The sequence below is a fragment of the Rana temporaria genome, chromosome 1, assembly GCF_905171775.1.
Source record: "Rana temporaria chromosome 1, aRanTem1.1, whole genome shotgun sequence".
Lineage (NCBI taxonomy): Eukaryota > Metazoa > Chordata > Amphibia > Anura > Ranidae > Rana > Rana temporaria.
The window spans coordinates 180,284,588-180,305,934 of record NC_053489.1 but is presented as its reverse complement, the minus strand read 5'-3'; the positions used below and the strand labels follow the sequence as shown (position 1 = coordinate 180,305,934).

Sequence of the window (21,347 nt, the reverse complement as noted above, 5' to 3'; positions counted from 1 at the left end):
CCTGAGGGACACAAGACAAGTTTCCATATCCCATGGGGGGCCGCATGCAAACTTTCAAACTTCAAAAACAGTACTGGTGTCAGCGAACGCATTATTAACCCTGACCATCAGGGCACATGAGAGCACATCAGGGCACATGAGAGCACACCAGGGCACATGAGAGCACACCAGGGCACATGAGAGCACACCAGGGCACATGAGAGCACACCAGGGCACATGAGAGCACACCAGGGCACATGACGGCACAATCAGGGCACATCAGGGCACATCAGGGCACAATCAGGGCACATCAGGGCACATGGGAGCACATCAGGGCACATGGGAGCACATCAGGGCACATGGGAGCACATCAGGGCACATGGGAGCACATGAGGGCACATGAGAGCACACCAGGGCACATGAGAGCACACCAGGGCACATGAGAGCACACCAGGGCACAGGTCAGCATTTACTTGTTGTTTTCTTCAAAGGCTGAGTAGCGCAGGAAGCGTCTGTCATAAGTTCACTTGTCTCTCATGTCACGCTGCTACTCCCCGGCATCCCCCCCCCTCTCTTCTCGTCCATCTCAGATGATGTCACAAGCAAATGGGGATGGACGAGAAGAGAGGAGGGGCCGCCGGGGAGTAACAGTGTGACATGAGAGACAAGTGAACTTATGACAGACGCTTCCTGCGCTACTCTTCATGCACCTCGATCTACACTTCCGCGGCACCCGCCCTGCCTGCGGGCCATTTAAAACCGGTCCGCAGGCCGCAAATGGCCCGCGGGCCGGTACTTTGAGACCCCTGCTCTAGGGTGTTAGAAAAAAAAAAAGTATAATGTTTGGGGGTTCTATGTAATTTTCTAGCAAAATAAAAACTGTTTTAAACTTGTAAACAAATCTAAAAAAAAGGCTTGGTCCTGACTTAAAGGAGTTCTCTGACCTAAAAGTTTTAACCCCCGCTGTGCCCGGGCTGTAAAAAAATAGAAAATAAACTGTCACTTACCTGCCTACGATCCCCCGTTGTTCCGATATCGCCGTCCCGTTCTCCGGTCCCGGGCCCCTTCCGCTTCCTGTGTGTCGGTGACTCATAGTGCGCTCAGCCTATCAGCGGCCGCAGCAATGTCCCTTCGCGGCCACTGATAGGCTGAGCGCACTATGAGTCACCGACCCCCAGGAAGTGGAAGAGACCGGGACCGGAGAACGGGACGGCGATATCGGAACAACGGGGGATCGTAGGCAGGTAAGTGACAGTTTATTTTCTATTTTTTTACAGCCCGGGCACAGCGGGGGTTAAAACTTTTAGGTCAGAGAACTCCTTTAAATTTACAGACTTAAATTCATCCCAAGCAGCCAGCAATGTTTATCAACAACATTGTTCCGTGCTGAAAGAGAGAAAAAAGGAACAAATCTCTGTTTCAGCACTGAGCAATGTTGTTGATGAACAAAAAAAAAAAAAGAAGCTGGCAATGTTTGACAGCTTTGAGCAGGGAACTGCTCTGCACTTGTTACATGAATTGTGGAAATGCTGGATTAATATCGTGTGGGGGGGTTTGAATCAAGATCACAATCTTTTAACGATTAATCATGCAGCTCTAAAGCACAGCAAAATACACTTTTAGCTTTGCCTTTTAAACAGAAGATATTCATGTCCTAACTTCCAACACAAATCAAACTTTCCAAAACCGTTTAAAAAAATTCATTTTTTTTTTGCATTTATTACAGGTACCTATAGAGCGCTGTAATTTATTCAGCATGTTACATATATATTATACATTCATATCAGTCTCTGCCCTCAAGGAGCTTACAAACTAAAGTCCCTAACTCGTCTTCATACACACATACTAGGAACAATTTAGACAGGGGACAAATTAACCTACCAGCATGTCCTTGGAGTGTGGAAGGAACCCAGAGTACCAGTGGAAACCCACACAGGCACAGGGAGAACATGCACACCCCAGGTAGGTAGTGCTGTGGTTGGAATTTGAATTGACGACCCTAAATGGAGTAACTTTTTATTTTAAGATAGTGGACATGCTGTATCAGTGCTACATACCTGTTATTTAGATAGTTATGGCCATAAAAATGGCTGATTTGCATGGCTCCACCCAAACTGGGACATACATGTCCTGCATTTTGGAATGGTGTTGGATGCAATGATATGTAAACATTTTCTAAGAATGCATATGGTATTTCACAGGGTTTTAGCATTAGAATGTTTCAGCCTCTATCAGCATACCTCACCTTAAACTGACTAAATGAGAACAAAAACAAGAAAGCGCAAATGAACCATAGAAAAAAAAAAACAATGCACTATTCAAACAGCATTATGTTGCATTTTAATAGCTGTATGAAACATCTAAAAGCGGTTTTGTTTGTCTGCCCACTGTCATAAAGCTTCTAGACACAAAACTCAATTAGGCGGACCACTCATCCCAGAACTGCTAAATCTCCATATAAAAGATGTTGTCATTTTTTGGGCTCATCTTTAAAGTATCCTTTTTACTTCTACATAATGCTCAAGCTATGAGAAACAGGCTCTATACTTACCTTTCAGTCAGGCCTATGCATTGACATACAAGCCAGGAGGAGAATCCCTTCTACAGATACAGAAAAAAAAACTGACAGGTTCTAATCTTCTAATTTTATTACAATCTGTGTTCAAATTGAAAAAAAGTGGTTTACTTCCTTTGTGAGAAAACTAGGAAAATGAGGGCAAACCAACACTTCCACTGTAAGAAATCTCAGAAAGAAACAAAGAAAAACAAATGCCAGTAATTTCATTTCTAATTTTTCTCCTTTTCTTCCATGACAGCACTGGGTCAATTATTTGGGTGTTGCCACTGAGGAGGAATCGTGAGTGTATGGGACTAAAGATTTATTAGCCAATCTGCGAGTATCCAAACAGGAAGGATAACATCACTATACGTCTTGTATCTCGAGGTGAAATACCACATACTCATTCTTGGAAAACTTTGAACTTTCAATCGAAAAAAAAAAAGCTTGTACAACTTACCCATTTTTCTTAGGCAAATAAGCTTCCATGTCAAAGAAGACATTGTGTCTCTCTTTAATGGTACCGTCCATCTGCTGGATGAGGTCAGTCTCACCAAGGCTGGCAGTGTGTTTATGCCTTGAGGGGAAGAATAAAACAAGGTTACATATTGCTACAGAATTCCCTGGGGTCCATAAAGAGTACATCAAGATAAATAGTGAATCTACATGAACACCAGATTTATTCCTTTCTAAAATGTCTGGAATATTTAAGGTGTTACAAAACCCACAACAGTAAAATCATATATGCCGTATATCATGCTCGTTATAGGCACTGTGGAAACTGAGGGTTTAATTCTCTGCATTGTGTTAATAGGCAGTTTGATCCTGTCCTCTCTGATCCCCCCCTTCTTCCACAGTCTCCAAACCATCTTCTGATAAAACAGAGCATTGGGGGCAAGCTGCACATGCTCAGTGTGGTGTGTATTGCTAAAGAGTTTTTTTTTCTTGGAATGGTGCATGTGATCAGCACAGGGCCAATTAGCACTATCCAGACAGAAAGTTGGGGGGTCCTGCAGCCTCATAGGACAATCAGGGGAGAATGAAAGCTCCTCCTCCAAGCTTTAACCAGACACTGATAGAAGTCATAAAACTGCTATATACAGCCAATGAGAAAAACCTACGTTAAGACGTAACAGTATTTCTACGAACCTTCCAGGATGGCACCTGAGAGATGGCTCCTCCCCACAGGAAACACAATCACTTGACATTTTTCTATAAGTTCCCACCCTTTCCCTTGATCCTCAGTATGAATAAAAGTAATCCTGAACTGGTTCACAAGGGACATTATTCCGTATAGGTACTCACCACCTAGCGTTTAGCTGATCTTTTCCCTCCACATAGGGCGGGAAGTAGGCCTGCCGTCCTGGAAGGTTCGTAGAAATACCGTTACCGGTAAGTCTAACGTAGTTTTTCTCCTATCACCTTCCAGGACGGCACCTGAGAGGATAATCGAGTAACCAACAGGCCTACTTTAGGGTGGGATCCTTGCCTGCAAGGTCTTTCTGCTAAATGTCAGAATCTGACTTTATTTCACCACCTCCACTCACTAGTGTGTGATGAAGGTAACCTAGCTGGATCCTGTAATTGACCTGCAGGTCTGCTCCACCTATGCCCTTGTCTCCTCTTTGGGTGCAAGGTCTAGGTGGCACGCGCTCTTAAAGAAAATAATTCTGAGAGCCTGAGTATTTTTTAAGATAGAAAAGGTTGGCTGTGCCAAAATTCTAGCCATCGTGGTCGATAATGTCTGCAACTGCTGCATAGGACCATCAAAAGTTTAATCAGAGATTTGTTCTGTGAAACAAGGAACTACTTTGATCAACCAAGGAAAAAAAACATCTGGTTTTAAGCCACTAGCCTATTCAGGAGAGTGGTTTAGAAAGAAAAAAGGTCTCCTGACGGACAATCCTTGTGGGTCCCCTTTTTGTTTGCCATAGTCATGGTGAAACAAAGAAATAAACCCACTCAAGGATACTAGATTAAGGGAAGCCTATTCCCTTGACTCAAATGACTGGACAGGTGTGTGACCAAGCAAGGCGTTACCTGCCCACCTCCATTCATCGGAATGCATGTGACTCTATAGCGAGGACACTTATTGGACAGTGTCAGGACCACAGGATGCCTTGGCGTGGCTCATTCATGCGCCCGCCAATACGCATGGACAACTCCTGTCTCCGACGCACACTGCTAGACAGGTCAAAACGGCTGCTCTGCAAGCCGGTTGGCAAGTAGGTCTCATCCTGGTCATTCCCAACTTCTGGGTATCTTCCCATCTGAATGTTGACATGTCAGATGTGCAATTGTTCTATATACCCCAGGCTCCTTATAGCCCTGCGAGTCGATATATTAAACTACGCAGAAAGGAGCCTGTCACAAAATTGCGAGTAACCACTGCATTTATCGGTATATAACAGAAAAGGACAAAGGTGTCGGGGAAAGAAAAGCTTTTCACCGCCCCCCGCGTATAACACGCAGACACATTTTACCCTATATTCTCAGGGTAAACACATGAGTGCCACACTCCAACAGAATACAGTATTCTGTAAATATCCAGTGTTTGAGGTCATGATCCACTCCAAGCACCAAGGAGTGTTAAGTTAAGCAGACCCCTACCATAAGGGACCAATGCTATAGTAGGAGTAAAAGACGAACATTGGTTATTTCCATCCAGTTCGTCCAAGGGGGTGACATGAAGGACATATACCGAGCTATAAACCTATCGGATCGGGAGAACCAGTTAGAAAAAATTCTGATGCTGAATTTTTAAGCAAATAGCTCCAACCAGCGTAACCCCTTTCCTACTAAAAAATAATGATAGGTGATTCTATGACCTCCTTCCAGTGTCCTATAACCCTACTGGGTTCAGGTCTAGGGAATGTCTCTGGCATGCCTAGAAGTAAAGGCCTGTAATCAGAAATCCTGTTCCTTCCATGTAAATGGAAAATAAGGTCTGAAATAAAGTGACCAAAATATCTCAGATATACAGGTCATAAATCTTGTATTTCCGAAGGGCAGCAAGCTCAGGCTTAATATGGAACACAAAACAGGAAGACCCCCCAGCCTTCACTGCTGTGTTTTCTGATATACAGACACCTGTAGGATAGAGAAGACACAACCAACCTTAGGTGTGTATTTCTTATATGTAGTAAGATAACGTATAACCTAAGCCCAGAGAAAGGACAGAAGCTCCAAGTGTGAGGCCCCATACACACGAGAGGATTTATCTATGGTGTGTATGGGGCCTGAGCTTCTGATGCTTAATAGGTTATAGGTCCTACATCCAACAGAGAGGCCACTGGCCAATCTGGTGTTTTTCTGAGTAATTAAACGCAGAGGACACAGACACCTTCTACTGCTGTGTTTCACTTATCTGCTGCGATCCAAGGTAATAGATTCAAGACAGGAGGACAAGAACAACTTTGGTGTTGTCTATTCCTGACTCTGACCGCAGTACGGTCTTCTAATCAACAGAAAATAATACTAGCACCTATAGTATATCTCTGATAATAAAAATGCAGTCGCATGGCCAGTATGACAACAAAAAAAGGACATATGCGGCCTCAACCGTCTATTTCTGGTGTTATACTACCTGCAGTCATAACTAGCAGAGAGTGGCATTAGCACATTTCAGATAAACCATAGGGTATAGGACAAGGGACAGAAATGTTTCAGACAGTAACATTGTATATTACCAGCACCACACAGTCATATACCCGATAGAAACGCCACTAGCAAAAAAAAAAAAACTCAATGCTGTGCGTTTCTGGGTAGTAATAGTATACCGTCATTGAACCCACAATACAAAGTTGTGCATTATTTTTATTAGAAAACTTGGACAGTTATATGACCAACAGAATGTTGCCGACAACTCAAAGTATTACTTAATGCAACCTTGTCGGGTCATCTAATCAACAGAAATGTCACTAGCAAAAAGGACCCTTAAAGCAGTGCATATCTGAATTCATAAATATCATTACCAATAATACAATGTTATGCGTTTTTGATTAGCAAAATTGTATAGACATATAACCAGCAAAAAGTCGCTATCAGTAACTCAACGTTGTGCGTTTCTGATAAGCAATCGGGTACGGACATGTAACCTCCAGAAATTTTTACCAAAAGTAATTCAATGTGATATGTTTCTGAATAACAATAGTGTGCGGTTATATAATAGAGGTGTCACCGACAAATCCATGTCATGCTTTTCTGATGAGCAATAGTATAGTCATGTATCCGACAGAAATTTTTACCAACAGTAATTCAATGTGGTATGTTTCTGAACAATAGTGTGCGACCGACAATTCAATATTCTGTGTTTGATAAGGAACAGTGCACCGTTACCTAATCAATTTTAGGCATTTCTGGTGAGTCATAGGATATTTATATATCAGAAATGACACAAGATAAAAAAAACTCCCCATGTTGTGCATCTCTGATGTGTGGACAGACCAACAATCTGTCCTAGGCATAACCCGACTTCCAGATAATGATCCTTCCTCCCGGTGAAGGAGCATGGTAGTTCCAATAATGGAAATCCGAGGTGTGTGACTACACCACAGTAGTGGTAGCTGCTATCCTACTATTGCATAGGTCTGAGTAGGTAGCTGGTCCACACACAGGTGGGAGCGAGTCCAAGCCTTTAAAGCCTTAACGAGCACAGACTCAGAAATCAATTAGGTCTCTCATGAAGAGGTGACCATAATCTTAGGCTGGAGGCAATCAGACACCTGTATGGCTGATTTTCATAGCTTTAGCACAGAGGTTTGCACAGAGAAAACTCCCAATTAAGGCTGGGTTCACACCACTACACTACTTTCATCCTACTTTGCTCTGCTACATTGGTCCTACATTTATCCTACATGGGTCCTACATCTATCCTACTTTCATGAACAGGATACTACTTTGGTCCGACTTCAATGATATTCAATGGGCCTGAAGTAGGATCAATGTAGGACCAAAAGTAGTACAGGGAGCATTTTCAAAGTCGGACCGACTTGTGTAGGACGCTACAAGACGCTCTCATAGGGAAACATTGAACACAGAACAAAGTAGGATGAAAGTAGTGTAGTAGTGTGAACCCAGCCTCAGGGTTGCAGGCTAGCATTTTATGCTTCTCACACCGCCCTAAATGGTTTGTTGCCTTAGGCTGGGTTCACACTACTACACTACTTTCATCCTACTTTGCTCTGCTACATTGGTCCTACATTTATCCTACATTGGTCCTACATCCATCCTACTTTCATGAACAGGATACTACTTTGGTCCGACTTCAATGATATTCAATGGGCCTGAAGTAGGATCAATGTAGGACCAAAAGTAGTACAGGGAGCATTTTCAAAGTCGGACCGACTTGTGTAGGACGCTACAAGACGCTCTCATAGGGAAACATTGAACACAGAGCAAAGTAGGATGAAAGTAGTGTAGTAGTGTGAACCCAGCCTTAGCCACAAGAGGTTTGATCAACTCTTACACCCTGACAGATCTAGCAGCAGTGTAAGGAAGAAGTGATAGGTTGGAACCTGGGGAGATGTTTGCAACCAATAAGCAACCCCCGCAAAGGTAATATACACACTAAGATGCCCCCTTGCTGGGCCTATCCTAAAAGTTTAGGAGGTAACTTTTTTGGGGCTAAACATCTAACAGCACCATTGTGAGCTGTCTGTCAGACTCATGGCAGGCTGGCTCTAATCCTTTAGGAATTAATGAAGTGAAACAAAAACACCCTGGATTGAGCCTTGCTCAGCCCCCTCTAAGAGATCATTCTAGGGATTTCTATAATCTCTTCAGAGGCCTGTCTTGCCTGCAGGAGTCCAACCAGACCCTCTAGGGTGAGTCCTGTTCAGCTTGGCTTTCCATATCCTCCCTGTCCTCCTTAGCTTCCTCTACCTGGACTAGAGGGAATGACTGAGAGCGGGGGGAGATTCCATTCGAACGAGGCCTTCCTAGGAGGAAATGTCTTCTCTAGGGATAAGCTCCTCTATGTCAGACCTTATGTTACTGACTGCCTGGCGGCTTCATGGAAAGTTTTGACATTTGCCGGCCTTTCCGTCTGCATAGATGAGAGATACTCCATTATTGCAGGAGTCCCTTTCTCTGCTAAGTTATTAGCCTTAGCTTCCTCTATGCGTTCTTTAGCAAACAGGGCTTTGAGTGGGAGTTCACCTTACAGTACCCCACATATTTATTTTTAGAGGAGCTATGCCCTGTAGCGGCAGGAGACTGTTTATTTGGGGTCTCCTGGAAACGGCTGGGGGGTTTCTGCAAGACAAGAGATATACACATATGCATAATTTACTTTGTCCTCCCCCAGGACTGCAGGTTTGTACTGGGGAGGGGAAAGGGTAAAGTGAGAAGTAAAATCCAGTCCTGTTCTGGCTGGCTTCAGAATCTCAGACCCTGAAGTCCAGGACTCTCACTCCCTTCCCTCCTCCTTTTCCAAGGGGGATATGTACTCACTGTACCCTGACCTGGATCTGCCTGCAGTCACATTTGCCTTCATCTCCTCCTGTTCCATGAGGAGGTTTGGCTGGGTCCATGGCTGTCGGTACCTCTTGTAAGGGTTATCCGCAAGCCGACCCTTCTGCCGCCCACGCTGCTCTCCAAGCGTTCCTCCGGGTTGCGCTGTGAGGCAAAAGCCTACTTCGTTTGATGCGGTTCCTGTTTCTCTCAGCGAGGCTTGGAGCGCAAAGTTTCCAAAATAGGAAGCAACCCCCGGGAAGAGAGCGATTCAAATGGCGGCGTTTCTTCTGCACCATAGCGATGGCTAGCCTCCCCGCAGCTCAGAGCGATGGTGCACGCCTGGGGCGACCTGTGAGTTGGACAAGCCTACAGGTTAGTTCAGCCCTCCCCGGCCTCCCTAGAACCTGTCTCAACAGGGGTACCTTCGACCCTCCCCGGTCTCTAGGTTTTTAAAACAAAACAAACGTGACGATGTGTTCGGGAGAAACACAATCAATACTGAGGATCAAGGGGAAGGGTGGGGACTTATAGAAAAATGTCAAGTGATTGTGTTTCCTGTGGGGAGGAGCCATCATCTCTCAGGTGCCGTCCTGGAAGGTGATAGGAGAAAGGTATTTAGCAGTTAATATTTACTTAAACTTTTGCATTTCCATGTTCTGTGTACAGTGGGAGAGCTGATATAGTGAATGTAGGCCAATACCTCGATCCTGGTAGCTCCCGGTGCCACCATCCTTACTGAGGGAAACAGGCAGTGGAGCCTTGCGGCTTCACTGCCCGTTTCCTACTGCGCATGCGCAAATCTCGCAGCGCTTTTGTGAATGGGCGGCTGCTTTCTGGGATACACACAGTTCTCAGAAGGCAGCGCGCCCCATCCCCCAGAAGACACCACGAGGACGAAGAAGACCTGCCGCGGACTAGGAAGAGGTAGATTAGGAACATCCGCATAGCAACCAGCATTTCTGGTAAGTAAAACATTTTTTGCAGGTTTTCGGTGTAAATTTTTTTTTTTTTTTTTTTTAAGGTGGAACTCCACTTTAAGGCCCTTTTCATACGTGCAGACCATTCAGATTCACCTGTCAGTGTTTTCAAGCTGACCTGAACCTCCATGTACCTCTATGGAGCGTCAGATGTCAGCGGTGACATGTCCACTGACATCTGATCAGCCCGATTCGATTCTCTCTGCTAAAGTGTGACGGATGCAAACCCTATTTTGCATTTGTCTGGTGGATCGGATGAAAACGGACAGACAATTTGTTTTCATCAGATCCCCCAATAGAGGAGAGCAGAGATCTGACTGGTCCATTTCTGCATAGTGTGCAGAAGTCATTCGCCAGCACAGCGGGGATCAACTGAGCGATCCCTGCTGAGCAAGCGGATGTCTGAAAACGGATCCGCACATGTGAAAGGGGACTTAAAGGTTTGCAAAAAGGTTCCGATAGAAGCTGCAATCTCCCAGCTAGCTCTAATCAAGTCTTCTGCTACATCCCTATCTCCATATGGGGCTGAAGATGCAAGGCTTGAACTGAGCCATTTATAAGTATCCAAGGAAATTGACAATGAGCATTTGCGATGGCGGAACCACTTCTCACCAAATGAGAATTTCTAGCTTGTTGGATAAATCTCCATGCAATGGACCTGACAAGTTCCATAATAAGAAAAAATATGTTGGCCATTTATGTTCTGTATATCTGAAAGTGTAGATCAAGGCAAAAACTATATCCATTATGGATAGAAATGGGGAAAAAGCAGAACCCTTGTTTTTTTTTCTGCTAACCAGCCTCCATTAGAGCAACTTCCCCCCCCCATTTCCAGTCCTGCTGAAAATGGTTTAACATGTCCATGCTTCTCATGCGTTGTTATTTTTAAAGCAGAGTTCCACCCTAAAAATGAACTATTAACAGCTTGCCTTTAATGTAAAATATATATATATATATATATATATATATATATATATATATATATATATATATATATATATATATATATATATATATATATATATATATATATATTTATATATATTATTTTTTACTCACTTCTATCTGGCTGTTACTAGGGAGTATTCGTAATCTGCCTAGTTCCTGGTTCTAGGTGGTTCAACTTCCTGTCCTAAGACCCCAATGCCTCCTGGGAAATGACGACACTCATTTCCCAGGAGTGTCTGGCCATTACTGTGCCAAAAAAAAAAAAAAAAATCGCCCAGCATGCACCTCTCCCTGAAAACCAGGAGGAAAAATGAACTGGGCTTCACATGCCCACACATATGATGGATACGGCCACAACATGAGCCGGTAGATAGAAGGCAAGTGTTTGCAATGGTTTTTGGAACGATTGGGAGCTATTAATATGTTTTAGGGACTATTTAAAGCGGGGGTTCACCCTATTAAAAAAATTTTTTTTTTTTTTTATTCTACCACTACATTCGGCATCGTAGCGCGAGCTACAGTATGCCGGTCTTATATTTTTTATCCCCGTACTCACTGTGCTATGGATCATTGAAGATTCCGGGGAATGGGCGTTCCTATGGTGAGAGAAGGTGATTGACGGCTGGCACGTCACGCTTCTCCGGAAATAGCCGAAATAGGCTTGGCTCTTCACGGCGCCTGCGCATAGCCTGTGCGCAGGCGCCGTGAAGAGCCGAGACCTACTCCGGCTGTCTTCGGGGAGCGTGACGCGCCAGAGCCGGCCGTCAATCATCCTCCCTCTCCATAGGCACGCCCATTCCCCGCGGGAGTCGGAATCTTTAATGATCCATAGCACAGTGAGTACGGGGATTAAAAATTTAAGACCGGCATACTGTAGCTCGCGCTACGATGCCGAATTTAATGATATAATGATGTTAAGGAGGGTGAACCACCGCTTTAATGTGATGAATTTTAGCGTGCAAAAAAAAATAAAAAAATTATGCCTGGAAACACCACTTTAAGTCAAATATTGTGTGTAGGCAACATTACATGAGAGAAACAGTACCAGACAAGCAATCCCCCAGCCAAGACACATGGCTGAAAATCAGCATTGCATTATCTCTACAGAACTTTGCAGAACAATGTCATGTCCAGAAGTGAAGAAAATTTGTGTGGGGGTAGTGTGGTTAAATGAAGTAGCAATTGGCAAAAATAATAATTATTAAGGCCTCAATCATATCATATGTACGTAAAAACTGATAGAAAAATATGCAGATTTGCCCTGCATAGGCTTGTTCACACCATGTGCAGAGACGTGCGTATTTATTACATAGGTCTCTGAAAGGACACAATGAAATCCATTGTTTTCTATGTGCTATGTTCACACCGTAATGTCACGTACACGCGATCGGAATTACCGACAACAAATGTTCGATTTGAGCTTTTGGTCAGATATTCCAACCGTGTGTAGGCTCCATCGGACATTTGCTGTTGGAATTTCCGACAACAAATGTTTGAGAGCTGGTTCTCAATTTTTTCCAACATCAAAGTTCTTGTCGGAAATTCCACTCGTGTGTATGCAATACCGACGCATGCTCGGAATTAATTCAACAAATGCTCGGAACTTCATTTTTCTCAGCTTGTTGTGTTGTACGTCACCACGTTCTTGACAGTCGGAATGTTCGACAACATTTGTGTGACCGTGTGTTTGCAACACAAAGTTTGAGCCAACATTCTTTGAAAAATAATCCACGGTTTTGTTGTTGGAATGTCCAATCGTGTGTACGCGGCATAACTCTGCTGTTACCTGACTTTGCGTGGAAATGTGCATCAAATTCCCTGCAAGGCCATAAAGAAAACAATTGTTCGCTATGTGCCCTGTTCACAGCACAATGTTGATGTCACATCAGAAAACTGCATGCATGTTGCAGACTTTAGCACAGAAAAAAATCTGAATTGCATAACAGTGTTGTGATGTGAACAGAGCATATAGAGAACAATTGTGTCTTTGCAGAGACAGGTGCAGCAAAACTCATGTCTCTACACATGGTAATAGAAGGTAAACATATCGCAATAAGTCATTGGCTGGTAAGAGCCCCAGATCTGTTGTCAGCACCAATTTCTTTATGTAACTAAATGTCACATTGCAGAGTAAAAAGAATAAATTTACTTCTTCAGATTGCATTTTAAGTCCGCTAGACGCCTCTTGTGCTTGTTTATGTAACCGCTGCACACGCTTTGAAGAGTGTTCAGTTCCTCCAACTTCTGTTTATAAACTTTGTGTGTTTCCTAAAATATACCAAAAATAAATAAAAATTAGACATGTTTCATGAATATTTTTAGGTAATATAGTTTCTGCCACATTAAAATGAAAAAAAAAATAAAAAAGGGCATCATGTGACCAGTTATAATAATTGAAATACAAAACTCATTAGGACGACTAATTCCAATCATAGCGTTTCAAATACATCATACCAGTTACAGACCTGCAAGCACACATCTACTCTCTGATGTCATTGGTCGCAGGCTGCAGGTGTCACTGCCAATGCTTTCTATTAAAATAGATCTGCACAGATCAAAGCAGCTCATCTGAAGTGGTTTAAATGAGCCCTATGGCCTCATGAACACTGCCCAGTGCATGGGATCCCGGTGTTTTGGAGTGGGCAGAAGGTACAGGCGCATCAACTAGCATTGCTGATGGCAGCCTTTAAACCTCTATGAGAGGCATAAAAATGCACCCAGTGGCACAAATGTTTAGGGCAGTATGCCCCCAAAAACAAATGCCCAGAACAAGGGGCACTGTGCCTGTACGCTCTACACACAACAAAAAGCCAGGATACCATACACCAAAACTAAAAACCCAGTGTGCACAAGTCACAAATTATACTTTGGAAGAACAGCTAAAGCAATCTTTAAAAGCCATGCTCACTTACAGTATCTCACACAAGTGAGTACACCCCTCACATTTGTAAATATTTTATTATATCTTTTCATGTGACAACACTGAAGAAATGACACTTTGCTACAATGTAAAGTAGTGAGTGTACAGCTTGTATAACAGTGTCAATTTGCTGTCCCCTCAAAATAACTCAACACACAGCCATTCATGTCTAAACCGCCGACATTGCGTGCAGCCGACCTGCTGCAGTAAATATGTGGTAGGCAGTCGGCAAGTGGTTAAACTTTGTAACATGTTCGTTCATTTTATTGTCATACCAGTAAGCCATCTGGGTCCCCTGGAAGACTGACTGAAAATCTCCCTGTAAGCCATTTTCACATCCTACATTATTGCTAGGCTGTGCATAGTCATAGTGCACATGTCTATCAGTCAATCGCCAAGCCCAAGCACGGTCACATGATGGAGGAGTGATGTCACTTGTACCCCTAGTCTCCGACACAGGCAACATACTGGGTTCCAATGATGGCTACAGTGGTGGCAGGAGCGGTGCAGGGTGGCTTGTAATGTCATACCTTGAAAACAACAGTCACTTTTCCCTGAAGGGGACTTTGGGCTTGATTTCCTAAAACTGGAGTGTGGAGTGCGCAAAATCGGGTACAGCTCTGCATAGAAACCACTCAGCTTCCAGATTTTTATTTTTGTCAATGTTTAACCACTTCAATACAGGGCATTTTTACCCCCTTCCTAGCCAGAGCAATTTTCAGCTTTCAGCGCTGTTACACTTTGAATGACAGTTGCGCGGTCATGCAACACTGTACCCATATGAAATTTTGATAATTTTTCCCCCCCAAAAATAGAGCTTTCTTTTGGTGGAATTTGATCACCTCTGTGGTTTTTATTTTTTGTGATATAAACAAAAAAAAGCATGACAATTTTGAAAAACACAATATTTTTTACTTTTTGATATAATAAATATCCCATAAAAAAAAAAAAAAAAATCCTCAGTTTAGGACGATATACATATTTTTGTTAAATAAATAAAAAATATCGCAATAAGCGTATATTGATTGGTTTGCGCAAAAGTTAAAGCATCTACAAAATAGGGGATACATTTATGGCATTTTTATTTTACTAGTAATTGCGTTGATCTGCGACTTTTATCATGACTGCGATATTGCGGCGGACACATCGGACACTTTTGACACCATTTTGGGACCACACACACATTTATACAGTGATCCGTGCTATAAAAATTCCTTGATTACTGTGTAAATGTGACTGGCAGGGAAGGGGTTAACACTAGGGGGCGAGGAAGGATTTAAGTGTGTCCTAGGGAGAGGGGACTCACAAGACGAGGAGACCGATCAGTGTTCCTCTGTACTGGGAACACACATCGTTCTCCACTCCTCTGACAGGACGTGGATCTGTGTCTTTACACACACAGATCCATGTCCTCGGCTGTGTCACCGGCAATTGCGGGTGCCCGGCAAATATTGCGGCCGCCGAGCACAGGCATCAGGTGCCGAGTGACGCAGCGGGCGCCCCCTAGAGGCTCGGAAGTAAAAGACATCATATGACGGCGGCCCGTAGGGACAAAGGGTTCCTGCCGCCATCATATGTCTATCTGCGGTAAGGAAGTCGTTAAAGAGGAGCTCCTGCAGGAAAAAAAAAAAAAAAAAAGAAGTCAGCAGCTGCAAATACTGTAGCTCCTGACTTTTAATATTAGGTCACTTACCTGTCCATAAATTCAGCAGTGTCTTCACCCAAGCCGATTTTGCAATTGGCTATCGGGTGCTGCTGCCTCCACATCTCCACTAAGAGAAACCGGCAGTAAAGCATTTCGGCTTCACAGCTGGTACCCTACTGCACATGTGTGAATCACGCTGCGCTCTGCAAATGGGCCGGCTGCAAAGTGAAGGAGGAGGGGGCCGAACTCAGCCGGGAGTGGATACCTGTCAAATCCAGGTATCCACTCCCCTTCAAAAAGTACCAAATGTGGCAGCATTGGGGTCTCTTTAAAGGGGTTGTAAAGACAGAAGGTTTTTTTTTTTTTATCTTAATGCATTCTATTCATTAAAGCGGGGGTTCACCTTAAAAAAAAATGTTTACCTTATTTTCACCGCCGCTTCTGGGTATGTAATGTGCGGGACTGGGCGTTCCTAAGTGATTGACATCCTTCCGACCGGCGCATACAGCGCGTCACTAGTTGCCGAAAGAAGCCGGACTGCGAGTCGGCTCTATACGGTGCCTGCGCACCGACGTTCGGCGACGTTCGGCTTCTTTCGGCAACTAATGACGCGCTGTATGCACCAGTCAGGAAGGATGTCAATCACTTAGGAACGCCCAGTCCCGCACATTACATACCCAGAAGCGGCGGTGAAAATAAGGTATGTGTTGCACTGAAAAAAAAAAAAAAAAACACCTGATTGTCATTCTGACAACTCGGCTGAATGTCATGTTAACATATTTTTTTTTGGGTGAACCTCCGCTTTAAGATAAAAAGCCTTCTGTGCACAGCACTGCCCCTCATACTTACCCAAGCCCCATCTCTATCAAGGCATGTCCACGAGTCTTGGCCATCTGGGACTCTCCCTCCTGATAGTCATTGGCTGACTTTGACAGCAGTGGGAGCCAATCAGGAGAGAGGGGGTGGGGCCGAAAAATCAGTTCCGTGTCCGAATAGACACACAGAGCTGCAGTTCGGCTCAGGTGCCCCCATGTGGTGGCACTCAAACAGGAGGGAGGGGCCAGGAACAGCGAAGAGGGACCCAAGAAGAGGAGGACCCGGGCTGCCCTGTGCAATCCACTGTACAGTGCAGGCAAGTATAACATGTTTTTTTTTTTTTAAAACAAGACTTTACAATAACTTTACTGTATATGTCTAACAAAACTTTTTTTGTATAGCTTTGGGAAAGGTTATAAGCTGTCAGGTTTTTACTGGTGTGTGTGTGTGTGTGTGTGTCAGTACTGATGAGATTTTTCCATCCCTTCATGCCTCAGTGAAAATTTCACCAGAACAGGGAGTGATAGGAAAAAGTTTTCTAACAGCACAACAGCAATAAAAATAGGTTTTATCATATTGTGGAATGGCTAAAATCTTGTGTCCCCTCTTGAGTATTCTCGCACTTTCTGCCATGGAAGTAACAGGAATTGAGGTTCTTGTCCTTACCCAGGAAAACGTTGACTGAGGTTCCACTTTAACATGGCTTCCATCAGAAAAAAAAGGCAGGACAAGTTGCACTGGTGTCTCCGCCCCTCTAGGCTATACAACCAAACAGGATTTGTGAAAGCTTACAGTTCAAACAAGAATAGGTGTTTGTATGCAATTATCATTCTTTCCACACACTGCCGACCATTGCCTACACACATGGTGCCCAATCTGCATGGTGCCCAATCTGCAGCCTTTTGGCACGTGAACCCCTTTCACACTGAGGTGAATTTTCATACTGGGGCGGTGCTCTTGCAGGACGTTAGAAAAAGTTCTACAAGCGGCATATTTAGGGCGGTTTGGAAACGCTGTATACAGCGCTCCCAAAATGCCCCTGCCCATTGAAATTAATGCGCATTCCAAATCGCTTCTTCGGCCACTAGCAGGGGTTAAAAGTGTCAGAAAAGCACCACAAAAATGAGGCTGGGTGCTGCAGTGTGAAAGTAGCCTTATTGCACACACCCTTGCACACACCCTTCAGACACCAGTGAAAGAAAAATTATTCTTTAGAAGGGCTTCTAATGGTTCAATAGTTTTTTTTTTTAATACACTATCTTACTTTTTTTATGGTTTTTAGAATCCATACTGCTCAGAAAATGATTACTAAACCCCAGGCATGACTTGCAGTAATGGAGGAGGCGGCAAAGGGCACAAGCTTCCGCCGAAAATCTGCACAATACTCCTGATAAACCGCTCGTGACCGCTCCAACGGCTCCCTTTTAGCTGTGTGAGCTCCGTGTACCCTGCTCTACACTCTGGTGCCTGTATCTCCAGCGTAGCTATGTCCCGGCGGGGAAAAGACACTCCAACAACGGTGGACCATGCAGGGAAAGATGGTGCCCGATCCCTGCAAAAGAGGCGGCTAAAGCTCTTTGCCAAGCCCGGTGTCCTGCCGAAAAAGGTCCCCTGTCGGATATGGACCCCCCTGTACTGCGCAGGCGCGGTGCTTGCGCAGTACGAACCTCAACGGAGCCACCGAAAATAGCTGAACATGTAGAGCCGAGAGTCAGCTCTACACGGCACCTGCTCAATGACTATGACACATGCCGCACGCTCCCGATGCTACTGCTACTCTGCAAGGGGCAGGGGTAATTTTAGCAATAAAATACACGTCTTAGCGGGGCGTGTTAAAACAAATGAAGGGCGGGTTTTGCAATGTTGATGGGCGGATTTGCACAAACTATTTAACTCACAAAAGAGGTGCAATTTTAAAATGATGGACAGAGATAAGGGCGGGTAGTTCAATGTTGATGGTCAATTTCAATACTTGTCACAGTTTATTGTTATTATGCTTATGACTTAACATTGCAAAACCCGCCCATCAACATTGCAAAACCCGCCCTTCATTTGTTTTAACACGCCCCGCTAACACGTGTACTTTATTGCTAAAATCACCCCTGCCCCTTGCAGAGTAACGCTAGCATCGGGAGCGTGCGGCATTTGTCATAGTCATTGTGCAGGCACCATGTAGAGCCGACTCTCAGCTCGACATCTTCGGCAGCTCCGTTGAGGTTCGTACTGTGCAAGCGCCGCGCCTGCACAGTACAGGGGTGTCCTTATCCGCTGGGGGGGGGGGGGGGCCTTCATCGGAAGAACACTGGGAACAAAGATAACCCTCCCAAGGCTGCTTCCCTATTCCTGGATTAGGCAAAGCAGGAGGAGATGGATATCCCAGGGGCTGCTTGGCAGGAGGATTTAACAGAAACGTCCGTCTCTCCCTTCAGCTATGAGCACAGTTAGCCCAGCAAGGACTACACCTGAACCTACACTGCAGGACATTCTGGCTACAGTCACCTGCTGAAATACTGCCATTACTCCTCTGACGTCTGAAATTAAAAGGGGTTAAATTTGAGATTAACCTAGTCCGACATGACATGCAGAAACTGCGTGATCGTACCACAGCACTAGAGGTGAGAATGAGTAATGTGGAAGATGAAGTGGCGCCATTACAGAGGGAATTAAACCATGTGCAGTCTCACTCCTTTGACAATCCTGCCTGCATAGAGGACATAGAAAACAGACTCAGACAAAATAATGTGAGCGCAGTGGGGATTTTGGAGAAAGCAAAAAGGAAAAAACCCAGTAGCTTTCAAAGAAAACTGGCTAATACCTTTGGCAACAACTCATTCTTAAAAATGTTTGCAGTTGAGAGGGCTCACAGAGTCCTTGCTAAGCCGCCCAGACCAGGAGAGTCACCACATCCATTCCTCTTAAAACTTCTCAACTTCAAAGACAGAGATGCAGTATTACATCAAGCACCAAGGGTGACCTCATGAAAATTGATAATGTGAGAATTTCTTTTAATCTGGATTTTTCTGCTAAAGTGCAGCCCCGGAGGGCTAAATTCACTGAGGTGAAAAGGCGCCTTAGAAAGTATGCTGTTACCTATGAAATGCTTTACCCAGCAAAACTTTGTATCACAACTAATTATGAGACTCACTTCTTTGAAAATCTTGTCACGGCTTTTGCCTGGCTGGACAGAGTGGAACATACTTTAACAAGAGCAACTACCTCTGCAGTTTGAATGCTGAAGTTACCTTTACTATGGGACAGAAAATTCAGAATAGAGTTTTGGTCCAATAAACCTTTGGTCTACAATTCAATTGTTATTCCTGTAAGGCGGTATAGTCAGACACAAGAAAAAACGCTATGTAGCACAGGGGTCGACAATATCCAGGCGCCAGGTCGCAATTGCGACAAGAAATTGTGACCTGTCGCCCGTGCCCGCCGGTAATTGAGGCTGCGGCTTTGCGGCCTACAAGGCCGCGAAGCCGCGGCCTCAATTACCGGCCACGGCGGGGAAGGTGGGGGCGCACGGAGGCACAGGATCCTGTGTCTCTGTGCGCCCCCACCTCCCCCGCTGCGATTGCGGCGGGCCCGCAACGACCGGTAATTGAGGCCACGGCTTTGCGGCCTTGTGAAGTCCCAAGCTCTTCCTTCTGTGAGCTGGCGCCATCTGGTGGTGGCCGTTGGCATTACAAGTTAAACAGCAATTCTAATGTGTGCCATTTTTTACTATTTTCACTGCCATCTCCTTCCCTCTAATTAGAACCCCCAAACATTATATTTATTTTTTATTCCAACACCCAAGAGAATTAAATGGCGAATGCTGCAATACTTTCCGTCACGCCGTATTTGCGCAGCGGTCTTACAAGCACACTTTTTTGGGAAAAAAAATACACTTTTTTAATTAAAAATAAGACAACAGTAAAGTTATCCCAATTTTTTTTTATATTGTGAAAGATAATGTTACGCCGAGTAAATTGATACCCAACATGTCACGCTTCAAAATTGCATTTGCTCGTGGAATGCCGACAAACTTTTACCTTTTAAAATCTCCATAGGCGACGTTTAAAAAAAATCTACAGGTTGCATGTTTTGAGTTACAGAGGAGGTCTAGAGCTAGAGTTATTGCTCTCACTCCAACGATCGCGGCGATACCTCACGTGTGGTTTGAAAAACGTTTACATATGCAGGCGCTACTCACGTATGTGTTCGCTTCTGCGCGCAAGCTCGTCGGGACGGGGCGCATTTTCTGGCGCCTAACTTTTTTAGCTGGCTCCTAGATTCCAAGCAAATTTGTCAAACCCTGATGTAGCGTCCTAAATAGGATTACAAAAGTTGCAAGTTCCTTAGAATTGTAGACCGAACTGAGACATTGGGGCCCCTCCTTGTCCCTCCCTTGTCGTGTGAGGACTTGTTTTTGTTGGACCTTGCATCTGATATAGTTCAGAGATGCACAGATTTTGTAATTTAAAGTTTTTTCAAACCCTTGTCTGTTGCAGGGTGCGAAGTGTTATGTCCTATAACCGTTTCTCTGAAATGTACCTTCTCTGGGGATTCTTGCCTATTACATGTACATCCACGGTATGGAATCTGCTATTGCCTATCACAGATAGTCTCTCCTATGACCCCAATCATAAAGAACATCTGCTTTTAAGGTCTCTCGGATTGGTCTTTACTGATTGGATCAATAATACCATAGATATACTGCATATACAATACCATACTGTAATTAGAATAATATGACTACTTCCTATAAAACTTTCTATCATGGAATGTAAGAGGACTGGGTGATGGAATGAAACAAGTGGCTTAATTTTCTACCTTAAAAAAGAGTATACTTCTGCAGTGGTATGTTTACAAGAAACGCATTTACAACCCAACAATACACACACACACACACATTATATATATATATATATATATATAATCTCCACCATTCTCCCCAGATAGCTTAACCACTTCAGCCCCGGAAGAATTGGCCGGGCCATTTTTTGCTATACGGCACTGCGTCGCTTTAACTGACAATTGTGCGGTTGTGCAATGTTGTACCCAAACAAA

At 44.2% G+C, this 21,347-nt stretch overlaps 1 protein-coding gene across 1 annotated transcript in view; it reads right to left on the bottom strand.

Annotated features, from left to right (window-relative positions):
• TMEM120B (transmembrane protein 120B) overlaps nt 1-21,347 on the bottom strand; it is a 121,502-nt gene that overhangs the window by 72,803 nt on the left and 27,352 nt on the right. The window contains exons 2-3 of the mRNA XM_040346946.1: nt 13,067-13,185; nt 2,997-3,113 (exon numbers count right to left, since the gene is read on the bottom strand). Coding sequence (XP_040202880.1) covers nt 2,997-3,113; nt 13,067-13,185 — 236 coding nt within the window. The remainder of the gene's footprint in view (nt 1-2,996; nt 3,114-13,066; nt 13,186-21,347) is intronic.